The 26,698-nt window shown below is 42.7% G+C and overlaps 1 protein-coding gene across 5 annotated transcripts in view; it reads right to left on the bottom strand.

Annotated features, from left to right (window-relative positions):
• The window catches only part of fat3a (FAT atypical cadherin 3a), a 182,270-nt gene that overhangs the window by 72,410 nt on the left and 83,162 nt on the right, over nt 1–26,698 (bottom strand). For all 5 annotated transcript variants that reach the window (XM_061781961.1, XM_061781962.1, XM_061781964.1 and 2 more), the window contains exon 3: nt 10,462–10,785. In XM_061781961.1, the coding sequence (XP_061637945.1) occupies nt 10,462–10,785 (324 nt within the window). The remainder of the gene's footprint in view (nt 1–10,461; nt 10,786–26,698) is intronic.

Here is a 26,698-nt window from a genome sequence, read left to right as displayed (position 1 = left end):
TAAACTGACTTTAAATTGAGTTATTGTAGGTACATATATTTCATGTGTTTGGGTCTAGAATGTATAGTGTGGGAGGGTCATTTCATCTTAAAGAATAGATGAACACATTTTCCAGACCTGAAAAAAACTCCACTGGCTCCCTGTCTAATATTACATCCAATAAAAAATACTGATCTGCACCTTCAAGGCCATTAATAATATCCCCCTGCAATTTCTTGCTGACGTCCTGCATGTTGCCATCCCCTCCCGCTCTATCATATCTTCGTGTTCCATCCACCTCACCACCCCTTCTGTCCACCGTGGGGTACAGACACTTCAGGCACTCTGGCCCACTGTCTTTGGAACTCACTACCACCTGGCCTCCAAAACACAGACTCATTAACCCTCTTCAAATCCAAACTCAAGACACACCAATTCCAGACTGCCTACTCACTTTAACATTTCATCTTTTGCCATTTCAATTGTTTTAAAGTCTGTTATTTGTAATTGGATTTCTTTTAACTCTGTTTGTAAAGTGACCTTGAGTGGGTTGAAAGGCACCTATAAATGCAATAAATTATTATTATTATTATTATTATTTTCACAGGGCGTGTCTTGTATTCACAAATTTTCCCCTTTGCTTCCCCATGAGGAATTATTCTACCTTTGGTAACAACAAGTTACCAACTATCCGAAACCATAACGTATAGAAAGCTTTTAACAAATAATTAAAAAATCTGTCAGTTTAGAATTTCTTTCCCCTCAACATTTATCGTGGACACCTATTATTTCCCTATTTATCAGAGATTTCCCGCAAGAGTGAAAGTAACACTTTTTTTTCATAAGGCTGTCAAGGCAAAAACTGCAAAAGCCTGAGTTTACAGAATGTTGAACACACTGCAGGATTTTGGGTGTAGGTGGGCAAAGAATAGTGATTTTCTGTTGGAGACCAAAGTTCCTGGCACCATTAGAGGATTGATTTGGCAAGGTACAGGTGACAACTGATACCCCTCTACTACAAACTCATTGATTGGACAAGGAAAGTCTCGCAACACGGTCCAAACAAGCGTTGATTGCCCTCAATTTATTCTAATAAACAACACACAGCGTGCTATATCTTAACAGGGGTGTCAAACATACAACCTGCAGGCCAAAACCAAACCGCAAGATGAATTTGAAAGTGAAAAAATGCATAAAAAAGCCTATCCCAGCCATCATCGGGCAGGAGGCGGGGTACACCCTGAACTGGTTGCCAGCCAATCGCAGGGCACATACAAACAAACAACCATTCGCACTCACAGTCACACCTACGGGCAATTTAGAGTCTCCAATTAATGCATGTTTTTGGGATGTGGGAGGAAACCGGAGTGCCCGGAGAAAACCCACGCAGGCAAGGGGGGAACATGCAAACTCCACACAGGCGGGGCCGAGGATTGAACCCCGCTCCTCAGAACTGTGAGGCTGACGCTCTAACCAGTCGGACACCGTGCCGCCTTCTTGTTTGCATTCTTTCTAAAAAAATACATATTTTACAGTGATGCTGGGGTGGTGGTGATTTTAGCAGCTGCTACAACTTAAGGGCAGGAGGAGGAACTTAGGAGCCAGGTGAGTTAAATTACAAAGTTTTATTATTAGTAATCGAGGTTCACGTTAAGTCTGCAGCACCCCGCTCGTCGCGGGAGATGCAGACTTGCGAGAGAGAGACTCTCAAAGACACAGCGGATGGGATTGCTGTGAGCTTAACAGACTGATGACATGGGACTTGTCACATTTGTGATGCATCATTGAGCTCAGCATCAAATCCGGAACAGGGCGATTTAACAGCAGTTTATTCACAGTTCATAAGCAGTCCAAATATGCAGTCGAGCTTTTTAGCTCTTTCTGTCAAGCAGTGTACCGACACACAAAACAAAACAAAATAGTCTAGATTACCGTATTTTTCCAACGATAGGACGCACCGTATTAAAAGGCGCAGTCTCAGTTACGGGTCTATGTCTGTATTTAACACATACATAAGGCGCACCGTATTATTGGGCGCAGGGATGGTAAAACATACGCTTGCTTAAAACATACGGTAGCATGCATGCACGCTAAAACAAAAGGCAGCAGGAGCAACACTGAGTTCGGTTGTACTTTATTGACGTATTTAACAATGTACTCACGTTATTTTTCTATCAATCCTCATCCAAAAATCCATCAAAGTCCTCATCTTCTGTATCCGAAATGAACAGCTCGGCAAGTTCTCCATCAAACACGCCGGGTTCCCTCTCGTACTCGTCGGAATCAGTCTCATTGCCATGCGGCTCCTCAGAAATGATGCCGGCTTTTATGAAAGCTCGACCAACAGTGCAAGCAGACACGTTAGTCCAAGCATCCACAATCCATTCACAAATTGTCGCGTAACTCGCCTGGCGCTGCCTCCGAGTCTTAGTAAAGCTGTGTTCGCCATCTGTCATCGATCGCTCCATCGCCGCTCACAACTTCACTTTGAACGCCCTGTTTACACCGATGTCCAGCCGTTGGAGGTCATTAATCCATTGTTCGAGTTGGTCTTCCAACTCGGGCCACCTCGCCTCGTTTCCGCGGAAACTCAAGCTTCGTCTTCTTGACTTGGCGAAGCTCGTTTTCCTGCTTCCTCCACTTGCGAACCATGAATTGCTCTTGAATTCTCTCGCGGCTGCTCGATTCCCATGTTGTTCCATGTAACTGATAGCTTGCAGTTTAAACTGTGCTTCGTAAGCGTGTCTCTTCGTAGGTGCCATTTTTGGGGGTCCTTAGCCAAACCGATGTTTTGCACAATGCACATACCGGCGTTATATACCTACTGGGGGCGCACGTAAGCGTGTTTCTTCGTAGGTGCAGTTTTCGACTGCGGTCAAGCCAGCCTCCAATCGTAAAGTAGCAGTCAAGCCAGCCACCCCTAATTTTGTTCATACTAGGCATTACGGTAATAAGTCGCCAACTCGCGGCGAGAGCCACTTTCAAAATAAAAGCTTACCAATAATACGGATGTCAGTGCTCTTCGGTTAAGGAATGCAACCAGCAAAGTTAATTTGAATCTTGAAATACATTTAAAAAAATTTGTTTATTTGATATCTTCTCAAGATTCAAATTAATCTTGCTGGTTGCACTCCTTAACCGAAGAGCATTGACGTCCGTATTATTGGGAAGCTTTTACTTTGAAGGTGGCTTTCGAGTTGGCGACTTATTACCGTAATGCCTAGTATGAACAAAATTAGGGGCGGCTGGCTTGATTTCTACTGTACGAGTGGAGGCTGGCTTGACCGGCGCTATATACCTACCGGGGGCGTGCCTTTAGCGTCCTCCTTCACGAGCACCCTTCCCCGTTTACGTCCGTATGCTGTCCTCAGCCACGTCCACTTTTCCTCTGTATAAGCAGCATGTCGGCAGGAAATGCTCCCAGTCAGTCTAGCGGAGCACTCATCACACAACATTTATAGATTTTGGAACTCGGGGCACACATAAGGCACGCCACATTATAAGGCGCCCCGTCCATTTTGGAGAAAATGTTCGACTTTTACGTGCGCCTTATGGTCGTGAAAATACGATAGACTAACTCCTGTAAAATTCTGTTTCAGACACGTTTTGCATTCAGAAGAATACATCCATCCATCCATCCATTTTCTACCAGAGAGGTGACATTCCACATACCTAGAGTCAGCTTCTGTAGCCGGGGACCAAGAGCGTCACAGGACCCCTGCTGGACCCCCTGGAGTTTGCCTACTGAGCAAACAGGTCTGTGGATGACGCAGTCAACATGGGACTGCATTCGAACACCTCGATAGCGCGGAGACCTACGCGAGGATCCTGTTCATGGACTTCAGCTCTGCATTCAACACCATCATCCCTGAACTAATCTCCTCCAACTCAGCGTCCCGCCTGTCATCTGCCAATGGATTTACAGCTTCCTGAAGGGAAGGACACAGCAAGTGAGGCTGCGGGACACCACCTCATCCACATGCATCGTTGCCACCGGGGCGCCCCAAGGATGTGTCCTCTCTCTGCTGCTCTTCTCTCTCTACACGGACTGCACCTCAACGCACCCGGCTGTCAAACTCCTGAAGTTTGCAGACGACACCACAGTCATCGGCCTCATCAAAGACGGTGACGACTCTGCGTATCAACAGGAAGTGGAGTGGCTGGAGCTTCGGTGCGGCCGACACAACCTGGAGCTGAATACACTCAAGATTGTAGAGAAGAATCGTGGACCTTAGGAAGAATCCTTCACCACAGCTGCCCCTTCACGCTGTCCAACAGCCCTGTGTCAACCGTCGTAACCTTGAAGTTTCTGGGAATTACAGTCTCTCAGGACCTGAAGTGGGAGACCAACATGAACTTCATCCTAAAAAAACCCCAGCAGAGGATGTACTTCCTGCGGCTTCTGAGGAAGCACGACCTGCCACAGGAGCTGTTCAGGCAGTTCTACACAGCAGTCATCGAATCAGTCCTACGTTCATCCATCACAGTCTGGTTTGGTGCTGCCATAAAAAAAGAAAAACTCAGACTGCAATGGATAATCAGGACAGCCGGAAAAACCCCTACCCAACCTTGAGGACTTGCAAGCTGCCAGAACTAAGACAAGAGCATGCAAAATCCTCTTGGACCCTCCACATCCTGGTCACCACCTCTTCCAGCTCCTTCCCTCAGGTAGACGCTATCGATCCATGCAAACTAAAACCAGCAGAGAGTCCAACAGCTTCTTCCTGCTTGCCATTAAATCGCTAGAGGCTAAGTGACTCTCCGTAGTGTGTTTTTGTTTTTATTGTCTCAAAAGTATTTATTGTCAAAATGGCTGTCTTTTGTCCTACTACAGCGGCTCCAACAACCGGAGACAAATTCCTTGTGTATTTTTGAAATACTTTGCAAATAAAGAGAATTCTGATTCTGATCGGCAAGGTCCCCAGCTTCGGCCGCCGCCCAGCTCTTAATGCGCCCGACCCCCTTGGCCCATCCCACAGGTGGTGAGCCCATGGGAAGGGGCACCCACCTTGCCTCTTTGTGCTGTGCAAGACCGGGCCTCATGGGTGAAGGCCCAGCCACCAGGTGCTCACCACTGAGCGCCACCTCCAAGCCTGCCTCCAGATGAGGGGCCCAGTGATCCGTGTCCGTGCGAGGGAAAACGTCTTCCATTGTTTGTACTCATCATAGGGGATTTTTGAGCCATGCTTTGTTAGGTCCCTTTAGGTCCTTTAGGTCAATTTAGCTCCCAGGATCATTGGGACGAACAAACCCCTCCACCAAGATTAAATCTAAAAAGTGCAAAGTGCAAAGATTAAGTCAATCCATTGTAGAAACAGCTGCTGTGTGTCCTCTTTCCTCTTGCCGCTTAGTTAATAAGGTGTAAAATGATTTGAGCGTAATTTCCTCAATTCATCGACATCCAACATCCCTCATTAGAATGCACACTACTATGTGAAAGTAAAGCTTCAAAGATGTTTACTAATTGCTTTTTGAAAAACTGTGAATGAAAAGAACGCTTCTTTGACTTTCGTTATGATGTCATAAAACACCACTTGCAATAATAAGACAGAGTAGCCTCTGTCAGCATATCAGACAATTTAATGCATATGAAATTAAAAAGACAATGATTGCTGTCAAAGGTTTCACATTTTACTTTAAATAAAATGTGAATGCATTTGTTTTGTCTTAGGGCAGATAATGTACAGCACAGCCGAATATAAAATGCTCATTAGTTACTTGTCATTGCCTTACATGACAAAAATACATCACCATATTCATCAGATGCGCTTTGTGAATGTCAGTGCTGTACATCACATACACAGATTCAATTGTGATTGTCCACTCATATTTCAAAGGAGCATGAAGATCCATCCATCCATTTTCTACCGCTTATCCGAGGTCGGGTCGCGGGGGGAGTAGCTTTAGCAGGGACGCCCAGAATTCCATTCCCCAGCCACTTCATCCAGCTCTTCTGGGGGATCCCGAGGCGTTCCCAGGCCAGCCGAAAGACGTAGTTTCTCCAGTGTGTCCTGGGTCGTCCCCAGGGTCTCCTCCCGATGGGACGTCCCCGGAACACCTCATCAGGGAGGTGTCTGGGAGAGATCCGAATCAGATGCCCCAGCCACCTCATCTGGCTCCTCTCGATGTGGAGGACCAGCGGCTCTACTCTGAGATCCTGCCGGATGACTTCTCACCCAATCTCTAAGGGAGAGCCCGGACACCCTGCGGAGGAAACTCATTTCAGCCGCTTGTATCCGGGATCTTGTTCTTTCAGTCACGACCCACAGCTCGTGACCATAGGTGAGGGTAGGAACGTAGATCAACCGGTAAGTAGAGAGCTTCGCCTTTCGGCTTAGCTCCATCTTCACCACAACGGACTGATACAAAGTCCTCATCACTGCAGATGCTGCACCGAGCCGCCTGTCGATTTCCCGTTCCATTCTTCCCTCACTCGTGAACAAGACCCCAAGATACTTGAACTCCTCCACTTGGGGCAGGATCTCATCCCCGACCTGGGGAGGGCACGCCACCCTTTTCCGACTGAGGACCATGGTCTCAGATTTGGAGGTGCTGATTCTCATCCCAGCCGCTTCACACTGTAGCAACCGCTGCGAACCGCTCCAATTGAATGAAGCGAACAGAACCACATCATCTGCAAAAAGCAGAGATGCAATTCTGAGGCCACCTAACCGAAATTCTGTCCATAAAAGTTATGAAGAGAATCGGTGACAAAGGGCAGCCGTGGCGGAGTCCAACCCTCACCGGAAATTAGTCCGACTTACTGCCGGCAATGCGAACCAAGCTCTGACACTGGTCGTGCAGGGACCAAACAGCTCGTATCAGGGGGTTCGGTACCCCATACTCCCGAAGCACCCCCCACAGGACTCCCCGAGGGACGCGGTCGAACGCCTTCTCCAAGTCTATAAAACACACGTAGACTGGTTGGGCGAACTCGCATGCACCCTCGAGGACCCTGCCTAGGGTGTAGAGCTGGTCCACTGTTCCACGGCCAGGGCGAAAACCATACTGCTCCTCCTGAATCTGAGATTCGACTTCCCGACGGACCCTCCTCTCCTGCACCGCTGAATAAACCTGACCAGGGAGGCTGAGGAGTGTGATCCCCCTGTAGTTGGAACACACCCTCCGGCCCCCCTCCTTAAAAAGGGGGGCCACCACCCCAGTCTGCCAATCCAGAGGCACTGTCCCCGGTGTCCATGCGATGTTGCAGAGGAGTGTCAACCAGGACAGCCCCACAACATCCAGAGCCTTTAGGAACTCCAGGCGAATCTCATCCATCCCCGGGGCCTTGCCACCGAGGAGCTTTTTAACCACCTCGGTGATCTCAACCTCAGAGACAGGAGAGCCCGCCTCAGAGAACCCAGACGCTGGTTTCTCATGGGAAGGCGTGTCGGTGGAATTGAGGAGGTCTTCGAAGTATAGTAGTAGACAAGAAGGAGGAATGGAATGTAAAGGAGGGGATGTGTGTATACAGTATGTGAGTGTGAGAGCGTGAGTGACTTGATTACCATGTCGATATGCGCACTGAAGTCAGTGCAATAAATGAATGGGTGCAGGCTGCCATGAGAGCTACAATTTACTTGAGGAGAAATAGGAACGAGACAGACAATAGAGTATGAGAAAGGTCATGGGCATAAAACAATGGCACAACTGAATCAAATCACGTTCTCGTTTACCCATACAATCTCAGTCATTTCAAGAATACTGTATATGGAATCTGTTTAGTCAAATTAAATCAATTACAATGATTGTAAAGTGTGCCATCTTTTTCTGACACAGGAAAGCACTCTTTCGGAAATCAATACAACATTTAGTCATTTGTTTTCCTGCTCAACCATGTTGTGGACTGACTTCATTTTTCAACCGGCTTGGAAAAGACTAATGAATACTGTCATTTCAAACAGTACACGGGCGACTTGAAATGAAGGCCTATTTATACATTGAACAAAAATCTGGTATGGTAGAAAATGGTCCTATTAAGAGTTGCAATAGATGCCTTCAACATCAGCTCACTGGTTCTTTAGTCAATTTGCACTACCCTCCCCATTGAAGGGTCCCTGTCACTACGTAGCAGCGGCCAGCTGAGATCTAGGAGCCCAAGGTTGGGCCCGTGGACATTTCATTCCATGTAGATGGATGTGCAATTAGTCACAAAAAAAATGTAATGTGGATTGTTAAACATGCAGACACACGTTTACGATCCTGGATACAAACAAAAACTACGGAGGCCTTGAAAAGTAACTACACTTCAATACCTGGACAGCTGGACCCAGGGAGCACGACAGTTCTACATATTTGGCTCGCCTAGGCCTCTGACAACCTATGCTGTAACACTGAGTAACGTCCATCTATCCATCCATCCGTTTTCTCTACTGTTTATCCTGTTCAGGGTCACAGGGAGCTGGAGCCTGCTCGCCGTGGGGACCCCGGAAAAATGTGGCCAAAAACAAATTAAAAAAACACACACACACACACACAAAAAACCAAACGTCACCTTGACAGAGCTTGAACTGGAACTGGAAAAAAAAAAAAAAAAAAAAAAAACTGGAAAAAAATTGGAAGCATTGAATCATATCCACAAAATATCTAAGATTCAAAGTCTAGCCCAACACCTGATTGATAAATCAACTAATGAATACAGGTGTGTCTCACACTTTGGTTTGTAATGTGAGGGAAGATCACATTTGTACTCACGTCACATACCATAACCTCTGAATTGACTGCATTTATTCATGTGTTGACAGAACTGTTTTCTCTCCACATCCAATTTCTTCCCACTGCCGAATCTCCACCACACACACACACACACACACACACACACACACACACACACACACACACACACACACATATTTGAATAAGCCATTATCCATTTTCATATTTTCCCTCCATATTATAACTGTGCATCCATTTAGATGTACGCAGAATATCAGTAAGGAGAAAGCTTCATGAAGCTGCAATCTTTATGGGGAATCGTTTGTTACTGTATACTGTCAGAGAAGTTTCTTCAAAACAACTGAGACAAGCCTGAGGACTGTATCCAACTGTATACCACAATACTGAGCACATCAAATCGTGAAACTTTTTCACCACATATATCGACTGATTCTTTTGCCACCCTTATGTAATTACACAATTACAGAATCATGTCTTATAAATTCTGTAATAATGTGGAAAATACGTAATAGGTTGTAAATATGAGAATACATTCATCTGTGAATAGCAACATCCTCACATAAACTTACACAGCAGTCTAAGCCCAGCAGGATTTCTTTCTTGAGATCAGATCAATATATATTTGATATCCATCCATCCATTTTGTACACCGCTTATCCTCACTAGGGTCACGGGTATGCTGGAGCCTATCCCAGCTAACTGCGGGCAGGAGGCGGGGAACACCCTTAACTGGTTGCCAGCCAATCGCAGAGCACACATATACAAACAACCATTCGCACTCGCATTCATACCTACGGGCAATTTAGAGTCTTCAATTAACCTCGCGTGCATGTTTTGGGGATGTGTGAGGAAACCGGAGTACCCGGAGAAAACCCACGCAGGCACAGGGAGAACATGCAAACTCCACACAGGTAAAAAAAATCTGATTAATGGGGTACTTAAGCAAGTCGAATCCTTTCTTTTCTCCCAAAAAAAAACAAAACATTTGTACAATTGCTTCAAATTGCTTATTCTTCATCACCAGGATACACTCCTGTGATATTCTTCCTCTTCTTTAGTCAATCAGATTATTTTTATTCATCACAAAATGATGGCCTTTTTTTTCCCCTTCCATTGTTAGTACTAGTACTTTATTCCCAACAACTATTATTTTCTGCTTCTGTAGGCAAAGTACCCTGTAAGAAGAGAATAACTTTTCCAGTAATTTATTCCCTCTCTCTAATTTTCATTCTGATGAGTTAAATCATGGAACTGTTCACCTGTGTTGATGCAGGACGAATACAACAAATAGGAATGAATAAATAAAAGGTCGAAATGGAAAATGGTAAATGGGATGCAAGCTACAATCAGCTTCATCATGTTCGAGTTACAGAAAGACAGCTCATTTCTTTCTGCTTCAGCAATCAACGGCTTCCCTGATCTCTCGCTTCCATTTGTACTCATCCTTTGTAGTCCATTCCTTTTCGCTCAAAGAGACACTTGATTTATATCTTCATTTTGGTACAACACCACTCAAGAATGTGTTCTCAACAGTGACATGATGTAATTATAGCCTCAAGTGAGCAAACTGTACACATGCCAATCTTTAGAAATGAATCACATTTTTTTCCCCCCCCTAATACCAAGATGAACATTCTGTGTATGTGGCTGGAAACTGATTCAATGTGTATCAGTCATTACTGCAAAATGGTAAGACAGCTCCATCAAATCAAGTCATGGCTAATGGAAATTTTTTTAATGTTTTCTCGCCATAAAATATTACATTTACAATGGAATTAAGGCAAAGTAAAGAAAAAAAATACTTACCAGTTCGAGGGTTGATGGTGAAGAAATTTTGAGGGTTCCCGCTGATGATGCGGTAGTTGAGCCTGTCAGTTGATGAGTGTGGTGTAGCGTCAGGATCCTGGGCTTGGATCTGGACCACAGAAACGTCCCGAGGAGAATTCTCTGGTATTGACGGTCGGTACAGCGGCTCGGACGTCAGCGGGGCATTGTCGTTTACATCCTCCACTTGGATAAATACTTCAATTGTGGCAAACTGGGGGACCACACCATGGTCACTGGCATACACTGTTAGCCAATATGAATCCTTGGTCTCGCGATCTAGCATGTCTGTGGTATAGATGACCCCTGTTGGATGTAGGAAGGAAAATGTCAAAACACAGAATTCTATGATGGAGCAGGACTGCAACATTTGACCTTAGTGTTATATTCTTGCTCCTCTTCCTAATCCTACAGTATGACGTTCACAACTTTCAGTGGAGGAAATAAAACAAGTTCCCCCGAGATAATCAGTATAAATATAAATATTTGTATGCCAGTCGTGATGCAATTCCCACTGTTTGCAGGAAGCTTTTATTTTTCACTCAGTTGCTCCCTGTTGTATTTGCTCGAGACTGTCCTTATAAAATATAATAAAAACGTGAAATTCATGTTTTATTTTATTTTCATCTGTCTTTCGTATCATTTATTAAACAACAGTTTGAATGCACTTATGGCCCATATGCTGAGATCTAAAATACAGTTCCAACGACGTAAAACTGCATCTTGTGTTGTGCATACAGAAAGATTCTGTGACAGCAAGCGGGTCAAACCAACTGCTATTAATCAAATATATGGGTCATCCATCCCTCCATCCATTTTCTGAGCCGCTTCTCCTCACTCGGGTCGCAGGCGTGCTGGAGCCTAGCCCAGCTGTCATCGGGCAGGAGGCGGGGTACACCCTGAACTGGTTGCCAGCCAATCGCACGGCACACATAAACAAACAACCATTTGCACTCACATTCACACCTACGGGCAATTTAGAGTTTTCAATTAACCTACCATGCATGTTTTTGGGAAGTGGGAGGAAACCGGAGTGCCTGGAGAAAACCCACACAAACACGGGGAGAACATGCAAACTCCACACAGGCGGGGCCGGGGATTGAACCCCGCTCCTCAGAACTGTGAGAACCAGTCGTCCACCGTGCCGCTATATGGGTCATTTTCATATAATTTCATCAACGGTAGACATTTAATTTTGCCACCTTGGATTTACTGTATACTGTATGGGTAAAGGCACGGTAGCCGACTGGTTAGAGCGTCAGCCTCACAGTTCTGAGGACCCGGGTTCAATCCCCGGCCCCACCTGTGTGGTGTTTGGATGTTCTCCCTGTGCCTGCGTGGGTTTTCTCCGGGCACTCCGGTTTCCTCCCACATCCCAAAAACATGGATTAATTGGAGACTCTAAAATTGCCCGTAGGTGTGACTGTGAGTGCGAATGGTTGTTTGTTTGTGTGTGCCCTGCGATTGGCTGGCAACCAGTTCAGGGTGTACCCCGCCTCCTGCCCGATGACAGCTGGGATAGGCTCCAGCACGCCCGCGAGGAGAAGCGGCTCAGAAAATGGATGGATGGATGGATGTATGGGTAAATGTCTCCCATGCTGAAACAGCCACGCTTAAAGTCCTATTTTCAAAAAGTTATTGATTTAAAATTTTAGGCATTCATAGAAATGGCAATCCTTACGGACAGAGCAAATGGTGGTGGCTCATTGGAATATACTTCTTACATAACAGTAAACTCAAAAGGGCAGAGCAGACAAACAGCTTCATAAAAATCGTGTGAGCTGCAGAATTTCCGTGTTGCCCTTCAAACTCTGCAGATACAAGTTGCATAAATGATCCTAAATGATCCTAACTACTCATTAAACCCATTATACTCTTGTCTTTGTATGCAATCGGAATAACGGTAAAGACATACAATAGTTCCGACACTGACAAATTCATACAGATTCATTCATATCTCAGAAATAACACCATTTATTTTGTTCTCTGCTGAATGCTGTGAATGTAAAATGGCTGCCTCATCCTGGCAATTCAACTCACAGATCCCTCTGGTGAATTGCAACAAGATAATGAGGTGGCAACAAGTGCCATTAATGGCAAACAGTTCTAGAGTCACAAAGATGGACTGTTTGTGAAACAAAAACATAAAAAAGCAACTCTGAAGACACATAGATGCATTTGTGTTCGTTTTCATGCAAAAGGCATATTAAGCAATGTGAAAAAACATCCTATCTGTCCAAAAGTGTAATTAGCATCTTCAGAAAACGTGCTGTAAATCATGAAACGTCATTTTGGACATTTAACGGTTAAGACATTTTGGTATTAAAAGTTTGAAAAGTATTACTTTAGAATATCTTTTTTTCTTAGAAACAATTTCAAACATTTTGACTATTTGACAATTTTGATGGACAACAACTGCCAATAATTCAAATACTCATATCAGTAATATTAATTGATTTTCAGAAGGAATTTCAGTGGTCTGCGTCTTAACCACTATTGATCAAATTATATAAAAAAATACCCATAGCACTGTGAGTAATAAATTAAAATGATCTTGTTTGATGTATTTTCTTCATTATTATCCTCCCAGAAAATCACAATCATTGCAGCCCTATGCAAGCACATCCACAATATACCATACTAATAGTGTCACTCTCACACATTTTGAACATAATAGTTAATCGAGAATAATGTACCTACGTCACCTTGCATTTAAAGCTCCTAAACTCAAAAGCAACGATAGCATGAGCACCACCCTCTCACAGTGGATTCTGGCAATTTCTGTCAAGCAGACTTCAGTCTGTCAGAGTCACTCATCTTCAAGACATTTTATGATGGAGCCCCTGGAGGATGTGCACCCATCCTTATACTTTATTCACTTCTCACCCATAACTACACTGGTTTTGTGGAAGCAAGTCAGGAAAGTTGTCCTGAGTCATTCTTTAGTTATGGTGCCACAGACCAAGACTGCCAGTTTTTGCCATTATGCATTGAGCTCCACTCTCCTTTCCATCTCAAACTGTTCACATCCATGTGAATTGATGATTTTCAATCAACTCAGCAATTTCTTGAACTTAAATGGACGTTTTGACAAATTTCAATCAGGTTTCCAAACTCATCACAGTACAGAATCTGCTTTCATCAAAGTGCTACATGATATTAGGTTGAATGCTGACTCGGGAAAGGTGTCAATTCTGGTCTTGTTGGACCTCAGTGCGGCGTTTGATACGGTAGATGATAATATACTGCTGAACCGGTAGGAAACGTGTGTAGGACTAAATGGAACAGTCCTTAAATGGTTCCGGTCCTACCTGGAGGAAAGGAGTTATTTTGTAACCACTGGAAGTGTTCAATCTCATCGAATGCCAATGACCTATGGGGTCCCTCAAGGGTCAGTCCCTGGACACCTCCTTTTCAGCCTGATACCCTTGGGTCTTCAGAACTTTAATTTTGACTATCATAGCTATACAGATGACACACAGTTATATCTAGCAGTGTCGACAGATGACTACAGTTCAATTGAGGTGTTGTGTCACTGTCTAAAACAGATAAATAACTGTATGAGCCAACATTTTCTTCAATTAAACCAAAACAAAACTGAGAAAATTGTGTTTGGCAATGAAGAAAAGAGGATTGCTGTTATAAATACCCGGAGTCACTCTTCAAAAACCAAAGACCAAGTCCAAAACCTTGGTGTATGGATAAATTGATTGATAGATTTGAAACTTCAACTGGCCTATATGAATATACGTACACTTTTACATCCTATAGCAGTTTCTGTGAAGAGGTGTGTGTACCAACAAAGTCATTTTGCACGTTCAATAACAACAAGACGTGGTTCACTGCCAAACTTAAGCAACTTCGCCAGGCTAAAGAGGACGCCTATCGAAGTGGGGATAGAGCCCTGTATAATTTGCAAAGAGAAAATGATGCAGTAAAGCTAGAAAAACAGCCTACCGCTAACGACTCTAAATCAGTCTGGCGTGGATTACAATCGCTAACCAATTACAAGCGACCACCCTAAGTAGAGAAAAATAAAGGACTAGCTGACGACCACCAACCACCATCACCCTCCTGCGTTGACCATCCACAAAAAGGATGTAGACGTATCTTCAAACAACAAAAGATCAACAAAGCCGCAGGCCGAGACCATGTGTCCCCATCCTGCTTCAAAATCTGCGCTCCAGTCTTCACATAGATCTTCAAAAGACCTCTGGAACTGTGCGAGGTACCATCCTGTTTCAAACGCTCCACCATCATCCCAGTCCCCAAGAAACCTGCAAGCTTGGGTCTGAATGTCTATAGAACTGTCGCCCTGACATCTGTGGTCATGAAGTCCTTTGAACGCTGGACGATCTCAAGAGCGACACAGGTCCCCTGCTGGACCCCCTGTAGTTTGCCTACCGAGCAAACAGGTCTGTGGATGACGTAGTCAACGTCGGACTGCACTTCGTCCTAGAACACCTCGACGGCGCGGGGACCTACGTGAGGATCCTGTTTGTGGACTTCAGCTCTGCGTTCAACACCATCATCCCGAAGTCCTATTTTCCAAGCTTCTCCAGCTCAGCGTCTTGTTCATTGTACGCTGTTATAATTGTACTTTTATTTTTTCTCTTTGTATTAGATGTTTTTCTCTTTGTTTTAAATGTTTTAGAACCTGTTTTTAAAGTTTTAAATTATTTTAATCATGTAAAGCACATTGAGTTACCTTGTGTAATAAATGCTCTGTATAAATAAATTTGCTTCGCTTTTGACTCAGCAGTTCGTTATTCTCTTCGACTAACACTACAGACTATGAAGAATACATACTCTAACATGAGTTCTGCAAGCCACACACACACACACATACACATGCGTGCGCGCACGCACACACAGACACACACACACACGCCTCTACAGCATGTAAGTATAAAGCTCTTAGGCGCTCATGCTTAAATGGAGAAGCTCATAATAAATTTAGACTACATTTTGCAGCTTGACTTCATCCAGTGGGGAAAAAAACTGATACATGGGAGCAATATCGTGACTATTAATGTCTACTATCCTACATACAATATGAATGTGTACTGAGAGAAAGATATCATCTACAACCCCAATTCCAATGATGTTGGGACGTTGTGTTAAACATAAATAAAAACAGAATACAATGATTTGCAAATCATGTTCAACCTATATTTAATTGAATACACTCCAAAGACAAGATATTTAATGTTCAAACTGATAAACTTGATTGTTTATAGAAAATAATCATTAACTTAGAATTTTATGGCTGCAACATGTTCCAAAAAAGCTGGGACAGGGTCATGTTTACCACTGTGTTACATCGCCTTTTCTTTTAACAACATTCCATAAACGTTTGGGAACTGAGGACACTAATTGTTGAAGCTTTGTAGGTGGAATTCTTTCCCATTCTTGCTTGATGTACAGCTTCAGCTGTTCAACAGTCAGGGGTCTACGTTGTCGTATTTTACGCTACATAACGCGCCACACCTTTTCAATGGGAGACAGGTCTGGCCTGCAGGCAGGCCAGTCTAGTACCCGCACTCTTTTACTACGAAGCCACGCTGTTGTAACACGTGCAGAATGTGGTTTGGCCTTGTCTTGCTGAAATAAGCAGGGACGTCCATGAAAAAGACGTTGCTTGGATGGCAGCATATGTTTCTCCAAAACCTGTATGTACCTTTCAGCATTAATGATGCCTTCACAGATGTGTAAATTACCCATGTCATTGGCACTAACACAGCCCCATACCATCACAGATGATGGTAAAACAATTTGAAATGTGGACTCGTCGGACCACAGAACACTTTTCCACTTTGGATCAGTCCATCTTAGATGAGCTCGGGCCCAGAGAAGCCGGCGGCGTTTCTGGGTGTTGTTGATAAATGGCTTTTATATCTTGTCTTTGTAGTGTATTCAATTACATATAGGTTGAACATGATTTGCAAATCATTGTATTCTGTTTTTATTTATGTTTAACACAACGTCCCAACTTCATTGGAATTGGGGTTGTATAAACGCTATAACAATACAGTGTAGAATCGACAAAATAAAGCATTAACTATCCATCCATCAATCCATTTTCTGAGCCGCTTCTCCTCACTAAGGTCGCGGGCGTGCTGGAGCCGATCCCAGCTATCATCGGGCAGGAGGCGGGGTACACCCTGAACTGGTTGCCAGCCAATCGCAGAGCATTAACTATTTTATTTTATTTTATTTATTTTTTGTCCTGTTCGGCTGTTAAGTCAAGCAGAATGGAAAATCTGTATCCCTTTTATGCCGAAACAGTTTTACTGTGTCACAGTGGAGTTTTTAAGCTTCCGCTGTGGTATTATAATTTAGGTTTATTGAGAATCAGACTTGATCAGTCGAACCGAACAAAGTTTCTCGAAGGGAGAAAGAAACAAAGACAAAGCACTAATTGTAAACAGGATGAGTGAAGTAAATCATTACATTATCTACAACAATGAAACATTATATATGATTGTTGCATTGGGCTGTAGTGCTACACCCTGTGAGGGAAGGACAGGACAAGATAGAACAGGACAAGGACAGGAGAAGAAGCATGCAGGACCAGGGTCGTGAACCCGGCTGTACAACTGAAGTGTGGTGGCATTAATTATGTAAATTCTAAAAGTGTACAGGTCGAGAGTATAAATGAGGGGATACACAAGCGATTTGCATATTCATTAGTTATTTGTTGCAGTAAGGGTTGTGTGCCTGCGGATACATGCAAGTGAATTGATTTTACATGCACAAAGACTGCCAGAATTGTCCTGTAATTGCTGTGGCCGCACCGCGGCGGCTGAGGACCCCACCCAATCAATCGAGGGGTGGGATCAGGCCCAGGGGTCCAGCCGAGACTAAGCAATTCAGGGAAGCTCCTTTTCTACCCAATCATAGCACCCACCTGTTCCCAATGAGCCTGTTCACCTGTGGGATGTTGCAAACAGGTGTTTGATGAGCATTCCTGACCTTTCTCAGTCTTTTTTGCCACCTGTCCCAGCTTTTTTGGAATGTGTTGCAGCCATAAAATTAGAAGTTAATGATTATTTGCTAAAAACAATAAAGTTTATCAGTTTGAACATTAAATATCTTGTCTTTGTAGTGTATTCAATTAAATATAGGTTGAACATGATTTGCAAATCATTGTATTCTGTTTTTATTCATGTTTAACACAACGTCCCAACTTCATTGGAATTGGGGTTGTACTAATAGATTTAGACAAGTAAGCATTATAATGACTCCAGTACAGTCCCCTGAATTTTGAAGCACTCCAGTCCGTATCTTTAATGTTCAGTTTTTAAAGCTGTCTCAACATTTTTTGTGTATTTCCACTGCAGGGGTAACAGAGGGATTTGCTACGAGGGATTTCTTTAAATTTTTTTTTTTTTTTTTTTACAGAGACGATATCAGTTTCAATAACCCTGCACAGAGACTCTTACAGTCCCTTTTTCTTTAGTTGTGTTACGTCAGTTTTGATGATTATCTTGAATGGCTCTCCCATTATACTGTAGTTCTTGAGGTAAAACAGTGGGGACTTTGTGCTAAATGATTACCTCATTAAGTTCTGACCAACATCCAACAGCTAAAAAGCAGAAAGTTTGACACTCTGCACAAAACAGTTAGAAACAACCACAATTAAAGATGAGTTCTCCTACATGATGAATGCTGAGGTTAACTACAGGTTATGGTATTAGACACAAAAGAATGTTTCAACAGTTTTATCCCATAGGACAGTAGAACAATAAAGGTATGTAGTTAATTATGTTCGTCTCTGTTCTCTTTACTGTATGTTACTATTCATTCCCCTCTGCCTGCTAACTGCCTCATGACTTCACTAAATTGTAAATAACAAATAACCTTCCTGACAAATAACGTCTTTATGGCCCATCCCGAGCGTATCTGAATAATAGATTAAAATAATCAGTTTGATGGAGAAGATGAAATAAAAATATATTTATGTGAGCTGTAATCAAAATGAGCTGTTCTATAATGTGCTATAATTAATAATCATAATTATGAAAATATGAGTTCAAAACAGGCGGCACGGTGGCCGACTGGTTAGAGCGTCGGCCTCACAGTTCTGAGAACCCGGGTTCAATCCCTGGCCCCACCTGTGTGGAGTTTGCAATTGCTCTGCGATTGGCTGGCAACCAGTTCAGGGTGTACCCCGCCTCCTGCCCGATGATAGCTGGGATAGGCTCCAGCACGCCCGCGACCCTAGTGAGGAGGAGCGGCTCAGAAAATGGATGGAGTTCAAAACACCATCATGATTTATAAGATTGGAAAAATGTATAAGGTGATGATGAAAAAAACTACTGAAAACTATTACACAGTATGTTCAAGTTTTATCATCACTCCACGTTAACAGGGATATTTGAATTCAACAGCCGTCAATGGCAGTGAATGAGTTAAAACTGAAGTCCACTAATTGTTTTACATGTTTGCATCTTGTATCATTCATGTTGTAGTATCATGCCACCACCAGTGTGTACTGTTTATAAAACACTAAAGACAATTTCAAAAATGTTCAGTGCTACATAAATGTATTGGAACACCATCCAATGTAAGGCTGCTACAGATACTCTACATTAACAACATGGTAATGTTTTTTAATATTTCTGTAATGGTTAATATACCGATATGTAGAACAATTTTAATCAAAATGATAGTTAGTGTAAGAATTATTGTTATTAGTGAATTCTCTAAATTACTGCTCTACAAAAGTATGTAAAATGTATTATTATTTCTCAATTACTGAACAGAAAAAAAGTAGTTTTAGTTTGGTTGAATGTTATGTTTGAATAATTGATTTCACAGCGTAGCCTAATGAACATGCTCAAAATTGTGTATTAAAAGGTAAATTCACTTTGAAATTCCCAATTCCTGTTCAAAATATTAAAACACTGAGAGCTCACTAAAATGGAAAGAGTTTGCATTAAATTGCTTCAAAATACTGGATGATCTTTTTGTTGAAAGTGGCCTATGGTAATAAATTTATTTTAATTTTAATACTTCATATTGCTCAATTAGGTTAAAGGTTTGAGAGGTGTACGCAAATATAAACTTTATATTATGGGCAAGCAAATCTAAACATCTTTATCATGCCTTATCAATTTGTCTACATTGTATTGGCAGGGCTCGAATAATGATGGTACATACTTGTGCAAAAAAATAAATTATAGCTTTATTTTATTTTATAAAACAGAAAAAAATACATCCATTAGAATATCACCACCACAGCTGGCTAGTGTTGGCCAGTGTATTGCTGGCAGATAAGAGATGAAATGAGTACTTAAATAGCATTATCTTGTCATCAAAATGGATTATCGTAAAGTAATAAAACAATTGAGTGAAGCCTGAAACTGAATCCACAGACACTGCAATGAATGATGAGTTGAATACCACTAAACCCCCTGAATAAAATGAATGAATGCTTTTTAGTCTTTGGATTCCAGAGCAGCTAATGTGTGAAGTTGCCTGACTATCCAGAGGGTAGAGGGATATCTGGGGAAGTTCATTTCAGCAAGCCAGACAAAGTGAGTCTCAAGATTAATTGGGAATTAGGTGAGGCTTAATCAAAGAAGTGATTAGCATTTGCACTAATCCGTGGGAGTGGAATACATTTGTAATTCACTACACAAGCACTTGCACTGTGTATTGCTGGTCCCCTCTCCAAAGTTGTGTGTCTTTTGAAGGGGGATTCCTCACATCTGTAGTATTGCTGCTGAAACACACTGACTGGCATGTCAATGTGCTCATGTGTATATAAAAGCACCAGTGGAGCTGCTTTAGTAATCAGCCTTTAATAAAATCCAAATGAGTAAGTCTCAATGAACCATCTTATATGCTCCTTCAGGGAGGTACATATTTCTCTGTATAGCTGTGGTAGCTCGAACTTTAGAGACAAATATATAATGTCTGTTTTGTGTTTTCAGCCATATGCATGTAGAATATGATGATGTAGGATAATGACTAAATGTTTGATAAAATCACCCCACAATATATAAGTATCATTACAATATATATATATATATATATATATATATATAGAGAGAGAGAGAGAGAGAGAGAGAGAGAGAGTGGGTATGTACATATTAAATTAAGTAAAAATATATTGAAAGAGATGTTACCTTAGGTATCAAGTCACAGACACTCACACGCGCACACGCAATCACATAAATGTAAATGCACACAAACATACACACATAAATACACTATATTGCCAAAAGTATTTGCTCACCTGCCCTGACTCACATATGAATTTAAGTGACATTCCATTCCTAATCCATATGGTTTATTATTATGTTAGTCTACCCTTTGCAGCTGTAAGAACTTTGACTCTTGTGGGAAGGCTTTCAACAAGGTTTAGGAGTGAGTTTATGGAAATTATTTCCCATATTTCCAGGAGTGCATTTGTGAGGTCTGGCTCACTGTCCACTCGAAATGAACCCAAAGGTGTTCTATTGGGTTGAGGGCAGGACTCTGTGCACGTCAATCAAGTTCATCCATTCCAATTCTCTCATCCATGTCTTTATTGACCTTGCTTTGTGCACTGGTGTACAGACATGTTGGAACAGGAAGGGGTAATCCCCAAACTGTTTGACTGTCCAAAATCTCTTGGTATGCTGAAGCATTTAGAGTTCCTTTCACTGGAGCTAAGGGGCTAATATTTTGGACATTTCCAACTTTGTGGAAACAGCTTGCAGATGGGCCCTTCCTGTTCCAACATGACTGTGCATCAGTGCACAAATCAAGGTCCATATAGACATGGATGAGAGAGTTTGATGTGGACGAACTAGACTGGCCTGCATAATCCTGACCTCAACTCTATAGAACACTTGTGGATGAATTAGAGCGGAAACTGAGAGCCAGGCCTTCTCGTCCAACATCAGTGTGTAACCTTACAAATGAGCAAAATTGGCATCAATTTCCATAAACACACTCCTAGACCTTGTGGAAAACCTTCCCAGAAGAGTTTAAGCTTTAATAACTGCAGAGGGGGGACCGATGTCATATTAAACCCTATGGATTAAGAATGGGATGTCACATAAATTCATATCTGAGTCAAGGCAGGTGAGCAAATACTTTTGGCAATATAGTATATATACAGGTGTGTGTGTGTGTTTAAATGCCAGATTGTGAGGCAGAAATGAGGCTTTTAGGGCAGAAATGGGCAGTGGAAAGCCTTTATCAGAGTGTTGTTAAAATGTCTTCTCTGGGGGTTGGAATGAGTGTGAGCTCGTTCCTTAAACTATGAGTCGGGACGAGCACCCGGCCCCCCGGTAAAGCTCTCATTAGCCAACTACCATAACAACATAACACATTAGGGCCTCAATTTCATATCAGCATGAGGGAAGGCAAGTCAGTAGGCGAAATACAGTAAAGGTGAGCACATGAATATGAGAAGACTTTCTGTTCTTAGTCTAACTGTGGGGTTCCTTTCAAAGGGCAACTGCACAATGAAGAATAAACAGTGATACAGCTGCTTCAGTTTAATCTTCATGAATTATTTTCTATTCAAAATTGTATACTTAGCCACTTTAAACAATGATGTCGACAGTCTCAGCTAGTCAAGACAACTGTTGTGTGGAAACAGAGTGGGGGAGTGGACACTCTACATAAACTTGCTGGTCACAACAGCAGATTTACCAGCACAATGTCTGTTCATCCATCCATCCATCCACAGACCTGCCACAGAACAATTTGTCAAAATTTGTCTGAATTTCCATCCATCCATCTATTTTCAACACCACTTATCCTGGTTTGGGTCGCAGGGCGCTGGAGCCTATCCCAGCTGACTTCTCGGCGAAAGGAGGACTACACCCTGAACTGGTCACCAGTCAGTCGCAGGGCACATATAGACACGGACAACCATTCGCACTCACATTCACACCGTCACTGAGTGGGAGCTGAACCCACGCTGCCCGCACCAAAGTCAGGCGAGTGTACCACTACACCATCAGTGACATTCTATTAAATCAGATAAATCAGATCTCAAAAAGTCAATTAAAGCTCAGCACTTGCAAACATACAAACACTATTTCTGATTGATTGAATTGGGTAGTTTATGCATGGACAATAGTTTAGCTTTGTAAGTTTGTGAATGTACTTATATAGATGTCTTCTCTGGCATGCTATTTGTATTATATATTTCTATTTTCCTATATCCACTCTTGCTACTGAAGTAATGGAAATGTCCTCATTATGGTTATCGTAAATTCCAAATATTTATAATTAATAATAATAAATATTATAAATAATAAAATGATTAAATAATAATAATAATATACTTTTAACCTGACCCCGTTCTCAGATGACATCTCCAGTGATGTATTAATTCAGTTCTGGTTCAGAGGCCGTGAATTATTTTACATTTATATCTCCAGACATTAATTGCCTTGTTATTTCATTGTTCAAACTTGGTTCTACGTGGTTCCAGCCGGACCTATGTGACAAGTGTACTGTATCGCCAGAAACTTATTTCGGTGTTTTGCTACTTCATGACATGATAGCTTAGTAATTAGCATCATGCTTTTCCTTCTTTTCCTACCCACTCCTCGCCCTCCCTTTGTGATAACATAAATGATAAGTCTAAGAAGTATGGTAAGAAGTGTAGTTTACTCGCTAGCACAGAGGTGATGATTAGTGACTTACAATGCATTTGACACTGGAAGCAAAGAGAACTTTCGCTTCTGCGGCTTGGCAGCAAGGCGGCGTAATAAAATAGCAATAATGCATCGAAAATAAATAGCAATATAATAGCAAGCCTCTGAGCAGCTTTTTCTTTTCTCTTTTTTGAACAATGTAGTATTGTATAGAGTGATCGTGCATGGCTGGGGATAGGTTTTATTGAGGTCTGCGTACACATTAAAGTCACCTGCGGTTATCGCCAGCTCATCCTGTAATTCATGACGGTTGTCTCTTGCCACGTCGGCCAAGTGACGATGCTCGAGTCAGCACGGATCGTTCTCTCCATGCATGCGAGACCGTCATTGCCCCTCCCTTAAAGGGAATGAATGAATGAAGCCGCTTTGATTAGAGGCGAATAAAGTCGGTTATGTTTACGCCCACCGGCGCAGACGGCCCCTTTTGTGCTGCGCACGTCTGAGAGATTTCGGCAAACCAGTGACTGAAGGGTAGCTTGTTCGAATCCAGGCTCTGACTGTTCCCATGTCGAAGTGTCCTTGGGCAAGAAAAACCCTAATTTGCTCCCAGTGGGCCTGGCAGCGCCTTGCATGGCAGCAGCCACCCATTGGTGTATGAATCTGTGTCTGAATGGGTGAATGTGAGGCTTTGTAAAGTGCTTTGGACACTGTGATTGTGTAGATAAAGTGCTGTATAAGTGCAGTCCAGTTACCATTTCCAATGTGGAAGGAACCTCATTAGAGTTGGTGAAAACTCCAAATATGTTGGGGAATCTGATGAGAGATGTCCGTATCACCTGCAGCCGTGACACTCGGATTATTAGGAAGGAAAAGGGAAAGCTAAAGTGACATCCCTTGGTACCTGTCAAACTCATCTGTCATTGGAAAAACGTCTGTTTGTCCAGGATATTGTGAGCAGCACTATATCCTTGCCTCATTACTTGGCTTCTAAAGCCACTGGAAGGAAACTATTTCAAATTCTCCTATCCATTCATTGCTTGCCAGCTATTGTTCTCGAACATTATTAAATGTATCTTATAACAGGCAGTCAATCTAGTACACTTCACTTGATTGATTAAAACATCAGTGGAATTTTCTTTCTTATTACTATCATAATGTACATTGTTTATCACTCCAAAATGAAAGATTGCCCAAAACCAGACTGCATTATCAAATTGCTTTGCTTATTTCCACCATATGGGACTTTAGTTATCATGTTTGCCTTATCAGCACTTTGTAACAAATGCAAATTGGTCCATACATTTTAAATGACTAACAAATAAAGTATCAGTATTTGGCCTGGTAGCACAGTGCGTAGTGGTTAGCACATTTGCCTCACAGGTTCTGGGGTTGAATCTAGGCTCTGGCCTTACTGTGGCGAGTTTGCATGTCCTACCTGTGCTTGCGTGAGTTTTCTACAGGTTAACAGAAGACTAAATTGTCCATCGGTGTCAATGGGAGCATGAATGGTTATTTGTGTAAGTGTCCTGTGATTGGCAGCCAATTTGTCCAGGGTGTGCCCCGCCTCTCACCATAAGTCAGCAGGGATAGGCCCCAGCTCACTCGTGTCTCTAAAGAGGACACGTGGTACAGAAAATGGATGGATTGATGCATTGATGGGTACTGTTTGGCTTAATGTTCAATTTGGCCTCTCTTGTACTGAATGTGCAGTTTATCCATACAGTGAGCCAAGTTATATTCAAGCTCTGATCAATTTTTTTGCAAGGGGGTGTAAGGTTTTTGTAAGGGGGTGTAAGGAACACATTGGAACACATTTTTTTTTAACTGCTGATTATTAGCATTCGGGGCCAAAACAAGAATAATGTAATGACGACAGACTCATGATTGATGTCAAAACATTAATCAGGAAAGTCAGTTCTGGTATCTTGTGAGAAAAATACAGAAAAACTCACTGTTTACTGCAATTGACTTTATCTATCCACAGCATTGACACCCTCCACTACTTCCATGTGTACCTAATCTGCTACCCTCTGGGGTTTGCTGGCACCATAGTGCTTTGGTGAGTCCTAATTGGGGTTTTACCACAGCACTGAATACAACCTGAAGACCACAAACATCCAGCAAGACACAATGCACAATTCAACTAAATGTGTACGTGTGGGTATTATAGTCACAGCGTGGTTAGGCTTTCATTTCGCGAAAACATGCATATGCAGTATGGACTTATTTATATGTGAAAAAAACTTAGGTTAAGGACTATGTGAGTGTGTGAGTGCATGCACCAGTGTGTGGTGTGAATACTAACAAGGTTAAAAAGTGATTGGGAAAGCATTTCGTCCTTTACTTGAGCCACCTATTTATTCATTCATTCATTCATTCATTTATTTTCCGTACCGTTTATCCTCACTAGAGTCGCAGGCGTGCTGGAGCCTATCCCAGCTATCTGTGGGTGAGAGGCAGAGTACACCCTGAATGGGTCGCCAGCCAATCGCAGGGCACATAGAAACAAACAGCCATTCGCACTCACATTCACACCAAGGCCAATTTAGAGTCCTCAATTAAGCTACCATGCATGTTTTGGGGATGTGGGAGGAAACTGGTTTACCCGGAGAAAACCCACGCAGGCACGGGGAGAACATGCAAACTCCACACAGGCGAGGCCAGATTTGAATCCTCAGAACTGTGAGGTGGATGGGCTAACCAGTCGTCCACCGTGCCACCCACACCCACACAAAAATTTTATTAATTGAGTCTTCTGACGTCAATGCATTCAGAATTTAGGAGTTTTATAAAGATAATGACACTACAAGTTCCAATTGACAATACACCATGCTGACCTTTTCTGGAGGGTACTATACATCCATCCATCCATTTTCTTTACCGCTTATCCTCACTAGGGTCGCGGGCTGCTGGAGCGTATCCCAGCTATCTTCAGGCGGGAGGCGGGGTACACCCTGAACCGGTCGCCAGCCAATCGCAGGGCACATTGAAACAAACAACCATTCGCACTCACGTTCACACCTACGGGCAATTTAGAGTCCTCGATCAAACTACGACGCATATTTTGGGGATGTGCGAGGAAACCGGAGTGCCCGGAGAAAACCCACGCAGGCACGGGGGGAGAACATGCAAACTCCGCACAGGTGGGGCCGTGATTTGAACCCTGGTCCCCAGAACTGTGAGGCAGATGTGCTAACCAGTCATCCACCATATATATCGTGTTCTAATAACTGACCAAGACAACAAGATAAGAGAGAACAGAAAAGGGCAGGACAGGATAATGTGGGAAAATGAGCAAGGCAGTGCTACTGACGAGTGGTGCGGTGGGATTCTTTTTTAGTGTGTAAACACCTGTAAGAACCTGTTTGTTGATACGTTAGTGTAACCTGTGTTGTTGTTAGTGATCCCAGCGAAAGTAATTAAAGCCTATTGTGTGTCTATCGAACTTATTAGTGAAGGAACACCATATTACGTGCATGTTCGTCAACTGGTGTGCAGAGTTGCTGAGCCGGCACATCGAGGAAGGGTATGTTTGTGAGATATATTTTCTAGTGTTATATACTCTGTAACAAGATTTTGCCATTGGTTAATGTTGTTGGTTTGTTTAT

The sequence above is a fragment of the Phyllopteryx taeniolatus genome, chromosome 8 (genome assembly GCF_024500385.1).
Source record: "Phyllopteryx taeniolatus isolate TA_2022b chromosome 8, UOR_Ptae_1.2, whole genome shotgun sequence".
NCBI classification, from domain to species: Eukaryota; Metazoa; Chordata; class Actinopteri; order Syngnathiformes; family Syngnathidae; genus Phyllopteryx; species Phyllopteryx taeniolatus.
This window is presented reverse-complemented; position numbering and strand designations above follow the sequence as displayed.